Here is a 12,002-nt window from a genome sequence, read left to right as displayed (position 1 = left end):
ACCTCCGCCTCCTCCCAGGTTCAAGCAATTCTCCTGCCTCAGCCTCCTCAGTAGTTGGGATTACAGACATGCACCACACGCCTGGCTAATTTTTGTATATTTAGTAGAGACTGGGTTTCGCCATGTTGGCCAGGCTAGTCTCAAACTCCTGACCTCAAATGATCTGCCCACCTTGGCCTCCCAAGTGCTGGGATTACAAGTGTGAGCCACAGTGCCTGGCCAATTTACTTATTTATTTATTTAAAAGACAGGATCAGCTGGGCACAGTGGCTCTGGCCTGTAATCCCAGCACTTTGGGAGGCCAAGGCGTGTGGATCACCTGAGGTTGGGAGTTCGAGACCAGCCTGACCAACATGGAGAAACCCCATCTCTACTAAAAATACAAAATTAGCCAGGTGTGGTGACTCATGCCTGTAATCCCAGCTACTCGGGAGGCTGAGGCAGAAGAATCACTTGAACCCGGGAGGCAGAGGTTGCAGTGAGCTGAGATCATACCATTGCGCTCCAGGCTGGCCAACAAGAGTGAAACTCTGCCTCGAAAAAAAAAAAAAAAGTCAGTTCTTGCTCTTGCTCTGTCACCCAGGCTGGAGTGCAGTGGTGTGATCATAGCACATTGCAGCTTTGACCTCCTGGGCTCAAGCAATTCTCCCATCTCAGCCTCCTGAGTAGCTAGAACTACAGGTGTATACCATCACGCCTAGCTTTTTTTTTTTTGGTAGAGACAGGGTCTCACTATGTTGCCCTGGCTGGTCTTGAACTCCTGGGCTCAAGCGATCCTCTTGCCTCAGTCTTCCCAGTAGCTGGGACTACAGGTTTGTCACCACACCTGGATTTTTAAAATTTTTTGTACAGACGGAGTCTTCCTGTGTTGCCCAGGCTGGTCTCGAACTCCTGGGCTTAAGTGATCCTCCTACCTCAGCCTCCCAAAGTGCTGGGATTAGAGGCCTGAGCCACTGTGCTTGGCCATTCGTTTTGTTTTTATCTTTTTAAAGATAGGGTCGACTGGGCACAGTGGCTCACACCTGTAATCCCAGCACTTTGGGAGGCTGAGGTAGGCAGATCACCTGAGGTCAGGAGTTCAAGAACAGCCTGGCCAACATGGCGAAACCCCGTCTCTACTGAAAATACAAAAATTAGCCAGGCTTGGTGGCATGCACCTGTAATCCCAGCTACTCGGGAGGCTGAGGCAGGAGAATCACTTGAAACCGGGAGGCGGAGGTTGCAGTGAGCCAAGATGGCGCCACTGCACTCCAGCCTGGGCGACAGAGTGAGACTCCGTCTCAAAAAAATAATAATAAAAATAAAAATAAAAGATGGGGTCTTGCTATATTACCTGGGCTGGCATTAAGCTCCTGAGGTCAAGTGGTCCTCCCAACCTCAGCCTCCTATTAGACCCACTTTGAATGCTAGCCCTATAATTAGCCAGGCTGTGTGACCCCAGTCTTAGATCCTCATCTGTGTTATCGGAATAGTGAGGCTTACAAAGGCGCATCACTCGGCACATGGGAGGTGCTCAGTAAATGGAAGTTGGCTCATTCTAGTCACTGCCCAAAGCACTTGGCCCTTTCAGTCTTACCATTCCTGAATTTTTGAATCCACAAGGCCCTCCCTGAGCCCAGCTGGCCAGCCCCTATCCTGCCTGGTCTGGGGATTGAAGCAAGCCTGCAGCCCAGGCCCACTGCTATGGGCTCCCTCATGAGACAAGTCCTCAGTCTGCATGCTTCAAGGCCCTCGAGATTCTCCCCAACAGGACCCAACCCCAGCTCTGTGTATCTCCTCCTCCCTGAAGCCTCTTCCCTTTGTCCCTAGGCAAATGTGTGCTTTTTCTTGGCATTCCCACAGCCCCCAGGCATTTACCCACGAAAGAGCTGGTTGTCAGTTATGTATGTGTGTGTTACCGATTTCTGCTCATACATCAACATATACTAAAGTATGAGCTGATTCTGGGGTAGAGGCTATATGTTGTGTCTCCAATACCCAGGATAGAGCCTGGCACTTGGCAGGTGCTCGATAAATGTGGATTAAATGCATGGATGATTGGATGGATAGGCCCACCTTTCCTGTCTTTATCAGTATGCAGGGAGTCTCAGACTGGTCTAGTGGCTGCCCCCAGTTCTTTCCCCACGTGCTCTCCCACCCCACACTCCTCCCTGTTCCGCTACTGGGAAACCCACCCACTCTCCAGAGTCCAGCTGAGATTCCATTTTCCATGTTTCATGGGAGAGAGGAGGAGAAGACAGTCCCTGCCACCAAGGGCTCACTCTCACAAAGCAGCTGGCAAGAGCTGCAGGGGCACACAGGATCCGGCCTGCCCACACAGTGCCAATTAGAGAGCCTGGGTGGGATGGAGTCCCATGGGTACACAGCTTGGAAATAAGGTGTCTCCTCCCTGGGCCAGGCACTTGGCTCAGCAAGTGAAGTTGCAGGCACATTTCAGCCCCTGTCCGCACTCCCTTATGCTGTGCTGGCCTGTAAACCCTGACCTCGCCCTGTGGCCCCCGGGAAGTGGCTATTCTCCTGTCTTTTGCCTTCTTTCCCCTCTGCTCTCCTGAGCGATGCAGGGTGGTGTAGTTATGAGCAGCCCCAGCCCCAGCAAACTCCCAGCCCCTTGGGCATAATGTTTGAAATGAGTAAAATTACAAAGGGTTATAAAGGAAGCTGATTATATTGAACGTTATCAAAACATCTACATTTATTGATATAGTAATATATATGCTTTCTTATTAACACATTAAAAATGAGGAAGGCCTAACAACTATGATCATTTCAAAGTACTAATGAGTGTAAATGGTATTTTGAGATTATCTTCAACAACTATAATGCAGCCTGAAAACATCTGTGATTTCTGGTTACAAAGTCACAGGTACTATTAATACTATTATGGCTGGCTGCCCAAGCACACAAGAGAATGTTACATTTTAGTTATAGGCAAGTGAAAATAAAGATAGATTTTTTTTTCTGTCTAGGTTCTCAAATCCCCTGAAATCCATAGACTCCAGTCAAGAACGTCAATTACAGAATGGAAGGGGAAGAAAAGGTGGAAACCATAATTGACGGAGCCTTTAACTCCTTAACGTCATTTAATCCCTACACCAACCCTGACAGAGAGATACCACAACCAGTTTTTCTGGTGGGATACCTGAGAATCAGAGAGGTTGAGTGATTTGCCCAAAGTCAACCAGGCCCTGCCAGGAGGCCCCTGTTACTCTTTCCATGCAGCGTCGCCTTTATAAAGAAGATGAGCCCCAGAATAAGGTCTGAACACCTTGTTGTGACTCTTTGGCCCCAGAATTCCCTCTCCTACCCAGGCCCTGTGACCTGTGGGGTTTAACAAGTGTAACAGAAGGGTGATGGCCCCTTGAAATCACACACACTCAGTTATTTTTATCTCCAGTTTATTTTTTTTAGACTAAGAGCAGAGTATGAAAGTCACAGCCAAAGCACTTGAAAAAGGCCCAGGAGGATGGGTGGGACCACATAGGGTGAGCAGGGCAAGGTCCTGGGAGATGGTTCCCGGCTCAGGGCTGGAAGGGAGGGGGCGCTGTTGTTTTACGGTCTCCAAAAGTGTCTGTGCGTTGCATAGGTCCTGTCTTCACAGAAGACAAAAGAGGGGCCAGGGGGTCCCCCAGGTGTGGGGGGCCTAGCCTGGTGGGGAAGGGGTCTGAAGCTGGAAGGGGAAGTCAAGAAAGGTCAGGGGGTTAAGGAGGGAAGGGACTCTGTCTGTCTGTACATTATATATAGAGATATAGAGTCTGTACATGCCTGCCTGGCACCCCAATGCCCACCCCTTGCCATCTTTGTCCACTGCCTGCCCCCCCCAGGGGTGACTACTTGTAAACTTGGTTTCAATACAAACCACAATCCTGGAAGTGGGAGTCGGGGAGGAGGACGTGCTTATTGCTGTAAACAAGGGAAGGAGACAGCAGGCAGTGCTGCCCCTTGCCCATCTAGTCCCCTCCCCATGTTCTGCCCCTGGAGAACAATGGGAGTGCCTCCCATGCTTCGATTTGCTCTCTCTGGGGGCATCTGTCTCTCTGGGGGGACAAAGGGAGAGGGCACCAGGAGTCAGGGGAAGGTACCAGGGGCCAGGGAGTCCTGAGCACTGCCCTTTTTGGCCCCCAAGTTTGGTACCAAACATTACCAGAGCCACAAGGCCACCTGGGACCCATGGCTGTCCCTGTGCTTGGTCCACTACAGTGCCCTACCTGGGGGTAAGGGGTAGAGGGGGCGGGCACAGATGTATGGTGCAGGCCCCACTTCTAGCCACTGGAGGAGGGGTCTAGGCTCCATTGCTAGGCTTCCCTTGGAGAGGCCAAAGGCTCCCTGCTCCTTCCAAGCCCCGCCCCATCTCTCCCCGCCAGGGGAGGGGGCAGAGCTAGGAGGCCAAGAACGTCATGAGGAAGAAGGCGATGCCCACGGCCAGGGGCAGGTGTTCCCGTTTGGGGCTGGTTCCGCTGATGCTCTTCTCAAGCTTGGGCACCTGAGGGTTCTCTCCCTCAAAGTCTTCTGTGGATAGAGGAATAGACAGACTGGTGAGGGCTGGGCTGCGCGCCAGGGCAGGGGCACGCGGCAGCGGCAGCAGCAGTGGAGCCAGGGACGTGATCACCCACGGGGTAGGAAGGATCAGTGCCCCTGGGAAAGGCATGCGAGGTGGGCAGGCACCGGGGTGGGGGGCTGCGGTTCCAGCAGTGGCCACCAGAGGGCGCTGCGCAGACTCACCCAGCACGTTGATCTTCACATTGGGGCCCATGGTGAACTGGGGGAGAGTGGGGACCGGCTTCTCCCCGGAGTGCGATGCTGCGGGGTGGGGTGCGGGTGGGGAGAGAGGAGGGGAGAGTCAGGGCCAGGATTCCCTCCCCTTGCTACGGCTGGGGAGCAAGCCCCCTTCACCTGTGCCCTCCACCCCCACCCCCAGGAAGCCAGGGGAGCCCCAAAGCAGGGAGCTGAGGATGGGGGCGCAGCTCGGAGCCGAGTCTACTCACTGGAGGCGCAGCAGACGAACACCTTCATCCTCAGACACTTCCAGTGCAGGTTGTGAGTGGGCGTGGCTGGGGAGGAGACAGGGCCCTGAGTCACTTTCGCCCAATTCGTGCCCTGTGCCCTCCCTCGATGGCTCTATTTCTCACCCCCTTCAAACTGTCCCCGTCGGGCGGTCTCCTTCAGGAGCTCCCCTACCCTTTGGACACAGGCCACTGTAGCTCTGCTGTCGGCCCCAGAAGCCCCTTTGATCCCATCCCTTAAGAAACTGGGATCCCTGATGTTCCAACCCCGGAATGTCCCTCACAGAAACAGCGATTCTCCGCAGCCCAAACTTGGGACTGTCACCAAACTCCTCTCTTGGCCCCACGACCTTGTCTAAGCTGAACCCCTGAGGCGCCCCGTGCCCACGCCTTCTCCCGGGTCTCTCAGCCGCGAGACCTGGAGCCCGCCGAGCCGGCCCCGCCCCGGAGCCTCGGGGCTCCACCCCCCGGCTGTCACTCAGACTCTCGCGTTCAGACCCGCCCGCCCGGCCACCGTCACTCACAGATATAGTAGTACTCGTGGCCGGCGTGGAACTCGTAGCCTAGCGAGAAGGCGCTGTAGCGCTGGAACTTCTCCGAGAACTTGATGGGGCTGTGCGGGGCGTGCGGCCGGTTGCACTCCCAGCGCTTGAAGCCCTGGCTGGCGTTGCAGGTGCGGTAGCCGTTGCGGCTCACCATGTACAGCACGTACTGCTCTGCCCCGCCTCCGGGCCCCGGACCCGCCCCGGGGCCCACCCCCGAGCTGTTATAGTGCGGGCAGTAAATATCCAGATAGTCGTTCACATTCACCTGCACGGTGTAGCCCTCTCGCCGCAGGCTGTGGGGAAGAGGAAGCGGCTCAGAGAGAAGAAACCCCAGAGCAAAGCTGCTTTCCATCTGACCGCTCCGCAGCCCCTCCCCAGGGTCCCCGTAGCCTCCAGACTTTTCCTCCGAGCTTCCTCGCGGCTCAGCCCTGTCTCTGCCCCCGGGGCCCTAGTGCCGCCGCTCCCCTAACTCTCCTTCCATGCCCTCCTTCTTGGTCTGTCCTTCTCCTGTTGGCCACCAGAGGGCAGCAAAGGCGCAGGGAAGCCCGGCCTGCCTCCAAAGAAAAGGAGGCGAGGGAGAGGGGCGGAGGGAAGAAGGGAGCGTACGCTTTGGTTGCCACAGAAACGGCGCAGGCCCCAGCGACTCCCAGACCCAGGCCCGGATTTCCTCCGTCCATCCCCCATAATTCAGCAGCCGGGAGGAGGGATGGGAGGGATGGAAGCCAAGGGTGAACGTGGGAGGGATCCCTTCCGAGGGACACACACACCCTCAATCGCTTCTCCCACCATGCTTCCCTGCGGCTGCCAGTCCACCCCCGGGGCCAGTCCAACAGGACCTGCCCTTACAGACGCATGTTTGGCGGTTTCATGCATATACATGCATAAGTTCTATGGCACACACACAAATATGTCCACCGCCCACTCATAGGAGGCAGACACACAGAAAAGCTGGGCTGTATGTGTGCTGGCCCGCATGCCAGTATTGGTTGACCCCACCAATCTGGGGGTCTCTCCCTGCCCTCCCCATACTACAGTATCACTGGCTTCTGTACCTTGAGTCCCGTGACAGAGACCCCACCCTGAGGCCAAGGACAATTAGGCTCCCAGGAACTTTAAACACATGAGGGCGCTAAGGGACTCAGCACCAAGACTCCACGTGGCATCATGCCAACCAGCCCAAACTTCTGTCTCATTGTGCAATGTGCACCTCCTTCCTCAACCTGGCACAACGGCCCCCCTTAATGATGCTGGGCAGAGCAGTGGGCACAGGGCCTAGACAAGATGGCTGCGCCTCTTATTTCCCTGATCCCTCTTTGGGACACAGAAGCAGATGCTGGGTCCCTTGTAATCCCCACCTGCCTTGCTAGTCACCATCAAAGTGCTGGTCTTAACATCCTCGATGGCGGTACTGAGCGGTGTGGGGATGGAGAAACCTCTGAATGGAGAGGGGGCAGGGGTTTTCCCTAATTTCTTTAGGGTAAGAATACACATATCTTGGCAGTGCCAGGAGAGTGGTGGACACAGGAAGGCATGGGGTTCTTGGCAAAATGTCAAATCATGGGGTCCCTAGTCCCTGTGAGCTCCCTGAGGGGAGAGACTGGCTCTCTGCGTCACCAGGCACTACCCAGTTCCCCAAACAGTAATTAGATGCATTAAAGAAATGAGCGTGGAGGCTTCTGCATGCGGTGGGGCCTTGAGGGTCCCTCCTCACTGACCCCACTTCCTTGGCTTTGCCTGTGCTGTCCCCTCCACCAGCAACCCATTCCAAGCCTGGCAGTGAGGCAGGCAGAGAGCTGATGTTTAGGTACCCCAGTAAGAATTGGCACAGCCTCCTTGGGTCATCAGGAATGCCATCAGCCCCACTCCGTTCCCATGGGAGTTATGGGTCACTCAGGCCCCTCCCTTGCCCTGGCACTCAGGTGGGCAGGAGTCTCGGCCTGGGGCACTGGGAGCAGGAAAACGGGTTAGACCAGGCCTGGCTCCAAGCTGCCATCCTAGGCTTGCCTGTCCATTGCCAACCCCATAGTCTGTTCCTCCCCTCAGGCCTTGGGGAGGGGGCCGCCAGCGGTGAGGGTGCCAGGTCTGGAGCAGCTGCACAGCCACACTGGGATCTCTGTCTCTGAGCCTCACCCATGTTTCCAGTCCCACTCTGAAGCAGCCCCTCCCTGCTGTACCGCCCAGTTCCCCCTACAACACACCCCATTCCAGCAGGGAGGAAGCCAACACCCAAGGTATTCCTACAGGTAATTCCATTTCCTCAACAGGGCAGGACTAGCCTTATAAAAAAGATTGCAGGGCGACCATAGGTGAAGAGAAGCTATCTGTTAAGTACTCCTGCGCTGTGTGGCAGGAACAGCCCCTGAAATCCCCCCAAGGCTGGGTATGTGAGAGAAAGACCTGGCGGTGGGGTGGCTGGGCCCAGTTGGTACACAGAGGGCACGGGGACAAACGGGGTGGGAGCCAAGGAATTCCCAGACACAACTCTTTGGAGACCCAACGTGTCTGCATGGCTTGGGCACTTTAATTGAAACTGTCATCCTCCCTCCCTCTCCCTAGTAGTGCGGAGAGAGAGGTGCCCCTGGGCCCCTGCGAAGCTCCGCAGCTAACCCCGCCTCCAGGGCCGCACCTCCTGCGGAAGGGTGAGGGTGGCCTGGGACCTGGGGATCGGGTTGTGCTCTGCCCCTTCGTACTGTTCTCTCTTCTTACTCCACTTCATCCCCTATAGCCTCTCGCCTCTCTTGCAGAAAGGCGAATGCCGACACACCCCATTTGGAGGGGGTGCCCTCTCACCCCGTTATTTCGGTCTCTCCCGACTCTCACCGCTTCTGAGGCGCATCCCGACACCTCTCTGTCTCTTTCAGTGCCCTGCCGGCCCGCGCCTGGCCTCACTTAACCTGGAGTGTCAGCGGAGGGGCCGGGGGGCGGAGCAGGGAAAGAGCAAACTTCTCCCCCAGCCCGGAGCAATTAGGGCAGTAAACAGGGTGTCTAACAAGACCAGAGAGTAGGGAAGGTATCCCAGGGGGCCCTGAACTTGTCAAATCCTCGCCATCCCCCACCCGCAGCCCCGGCCTTAGATGCCGGGCTGCAGAGTTAAAGGGATGGAGGAAGAACGTAGACCCGGGTTCCTCTTCCCTCTAACGCGCGTCCCCGAGACTGCGCGCCGCCCGCTCCAGCAGGCGAGGCCGGACCACGTGTGCGCGGCGTGGGGTCCGCGCGCCCGGGCTTTGAGGGTGGTGGCGGTGGTGGCGGGAACGCTCAGGGGGCGGCGGTTGCACGCTGACACCCCTGCGCCCCTCAGGCGCCCTGGGCCTCGGCGCCCCTCCCGTCCCAGTCTGGTCAGCCCGGGTCTGGGCGCAAGGCTTCCCTGGGCCGCGTCGGGTAGTGGAGAATCAGTGCGCCCGACACCTCCGCCCCTCCTCCCTGCGACAGCGGCGGCGGCGGCGGCGAAGGTTTATTGATCTGCAGCGGCGGAGAGGAGCGAGAGACCCGCCGAAAGCGAGACACAGAGACGGAGTGAGGGGGACACACACACCGAGACACACAGAGGCCGGATTCACTAAAAGGGGAAAGGAAGGGAGACACGGCGCGATAGAGAAGCCAGAAACCGAGAGAGGCAGGGAAGAGAACAAGAACCGAGAGTCTTGGAGAACAGGAGAGACAGGCAGGCCAGAGAGGCCCACAGACAGCGGAGACGGAGATAGAGACGCAAAGGAGAGAAGCAGAGACAGGGAAGGGTGCAGGGCTGAGACTCAGAGACTGGGAGAAAACACAGAGAAAGACCATCAGGGACGTAGTAGAGCCTCAATAAGTATTTGTTGAATGAATGTATGAATGAAACACAGATCAGCAACAGAAGCATTTCAGAGATAGGTAGAGAGACAGCCATATAGAAAGATGTTCCTGAGGCTCCTTGAGACAGGGGCGAATACCAACATCCTTGCTCAGCTCTGCAAAGAAATGAAACACAGGCCAGGGGGCATACATTTGGCCATCGGCCGTCCCAACCCGCCTCACCAAGTTCGATTCCCGGCTTAGGGGACTCCTCGACCTCACATTCTAATGCATCCCTCCAATACAGTCCCCCCACCCCTAGTTTCTGGGCCAGATTGGGAACAGGTCTCTCCTATTCCACGGGACTAAACGGAAGTACTGAGTCGGGGGCAGAGGGCTAGGTCGTGGCCGGTGTGCAGGGCACTGTCCCCAGGTCTGTCAAAGGAGGCCGACGCACGTGTCCCATCAGCACCCTCCCACGTGACCCCCAGGAGGCGGGGTCGCAAGACCCTCCCCACGTGACCCCAAGGGGCAGCGACCCTCCGCACGTGACGGGAGGTGGGAGCCAGGAGCCCAGCTCACGTGACTAGGGGGAGGGGGCGCGGGAGCCCGTGGCTCGGTCGGCCCCGCCCCCAGCTACCCGGCCCTCTCCACTCTCGGCTCCGGAGCACGTCGCTCTCACGATTTATGGGGCCGCGGCTGCCGCAGTGAGGGAGCCAGGGAGCCCGGGCGCAGCGGCAACAAAGGCCCGGGAAGCGAGGCGGGGGCGGCGGCAGCCTCCTGGCCCAGTGTGCACCCCCTCCTACCTCTGCCGGCCCAGGCCCGCACGGAGTAGAGAGGACATAAGGGAGGCTCCCGGAACCCGGGCTCCCCCACCCGCTCCCTGAGCTTTCACCTGCGCCCAGGTGTATGCGGGGGAGGGGAACCTGATCAACACCTCCCCCCCCCAAACCTATTCCCGCATCCTCCCCTGCTCTGGCTTCCGCTAAGAACGCTGAGGTGCTCCAAGGGTGGCGGGGAACCCGGGGCCCCTCACCTGCGAGCTCTCCACTCCCCGCCAGACTCTAGCGGGGTGGGGGGCGGACGTGTGAGTCTGGGGGAGGGGGCTGAGCTAGATAGAGCTGGAAAGTCAGCCCCCAGCGCCCCCCGGAGTTCTTGGAGTCCCGCTCCGGGGGGGAGGGGCCACGTCCCCACCCCCGAGGTTTCCATGGGAAGCAAGAGGGGGGCGTCGTTGGCTCATCCCCACCCCCAGTCTGACACTCCGGGCGCGAGGAGGGAGAGAGGGGGAGGCGCGGAGCCCCAAACGGAGGCGCGGAGCCCCAAACAACAAAGAGCGGAGCGGCGAGCGGCAGCCCCTCCTCCGAAAGGTTGGGGGGTCGCGGCCGCCCGGCCCTCCCGGTCCCCTCCCCTGGGGTCTGGCCATTTGCTCCCTGGTTGGTCCCTGGGGTGGGGAGCCAGAGGCAGTGCTGCCGCCACCGCCCGGGCAGGTGTGACAGTGACCCCCGCGTCCCCAGGGATCCCCCCCTACCAACACAGACACACACTAAGGTGGCCAGGGTGATACACACGGCGGCGTGGCGGGGAGGAGAAGACAAGGGCAGCAAGGACTGAGCAGAATGAGGACCCGGCCCCGCAGCCAGCACCCGGCCGCCGCGCCACACACCCCGGGAAACCACACGGCCGCCCTGACACCCGCCCAGACCGCAGCGGCGCCAACAGCCACCCCAGCCCAGACGCAGCCTGCCGCGCGGACAGCGACCGCAGCCCCTTCCCCGACCCGCCGCCCGCTCCCACCCCCAGACGATCGCCGACGCAGACACACAAATCACACACTCAGACACACACGCACACTGACAGCCGCGCACGCCCGCTCACATTTGGAGCCATTCGCCGTCCCCAGCCCGGGCGTGTGTGTGCATGTGTGACACACCGACATCTCTCTGCCTCCTTCCCTCTCGCCGGTACCCTACGTTCCCATCCTAACCAAGCAGCATTCCCAGGGCCCCCCAACTTGGCGACCCAGCCCTAGCTCACCCCAGCCGGGCTTATCCAGACAACCAAGACAACCCATTCGCCTTCCTTCTAGGGAGGTGCTCGGTCGGACTCCCTGCCTCAGCTCTGCACCCCACTTTTAAAAGCAGGAGTCCTAGACAGAACCCCTGGAAGCCCTCATGGCCCAAAACAGGTCATCCCTGGGCCCAAAAATGCAGCGGCCTATCCCCACCACACCGCTACCCCCAAACCCCAGCCCAACTGAGGGGACTATGGGACAGGGGCATGCTATTACAGCGGCGGGTGCGGAGAGAAGCCAAGATGGGGTGGGGGACCCCTCCAGCAGCCTCCTCCGCACGGCCCGAGCGCTCCTTACTGTAGCCCAACAGCCTCTTCAGACACCCCCGAGTTTCCTAGACGCCCACAGAGTGCATCCCCCTCTCTGTCACCTCCCAGCCCCCAGCTCTGGTCTCCCAGGACTCCCACCCCGGGATCCCCCAGGACTTCTCGGGCCCACTGGCTCCCCATCTCACTGACACCGGACGCGCGGACTCCCAGGGTCCCCGACTCACTGCTGGTTGGAGCTGTTCCAGTACACCGCATGCCGGTTTCCCAGCGCCCCTCCGGGCCCTTGGGCCAGCAGCGGCAGCAGCGGCACAGGCACAAGCAGCAGCAGCAGCAGCAGCGGAGCCGC

General features: G+C 58.7%; 1 protein-coding gene across 1 annotated transcript; it reads right to left on the bottom strand.

Moving 5' to 3' along the window:
• Positions 1 to 3,378: 3,378 nt before the first annotated feature.
• On the bottom strand, positions 3,379 to 11,996 carry EFNA3 (ephrin-A3; the record flags this gene model as incomplete). The annotated part of the gene is made up of 5 exons (XM_011928262.1): positions 3,379 to 4,506; positions 4,720 to 4,797; positions 4,983 to 5,048; positions 5,525 to 5,838; positions 11,881 to 11,996. Coding segments are annotated over 5 exons (705 nt in total), but the record flags the coding sequence as incomplete, so codon positions are not given.
• Between the last annotated feature and the right edge of the window lie 6 nt (positions 11,997 to 12,002).

The sequence above is a fragment of the Colobus angolensis genome, unplaced genomic scaffold (assembly GCF_000951035.1).
Source record: "Colobus angolensis palliatus isolate OR3802 unplaced genomic scaffold, Cang.pa_1.0 Scaffold77, whole genome shotgun sequence".
NCBI classification, from domain to species: Eukaryota; Metazoa; Chordata; class Mammalia; order Primates; family Cercopithecidae; genus Colobus; species Colobus angolensis.
Note: the sequence above shows the minus strand (reverse complement) of the source record. Positions and strands in the feature narration are given on the sequence as shown.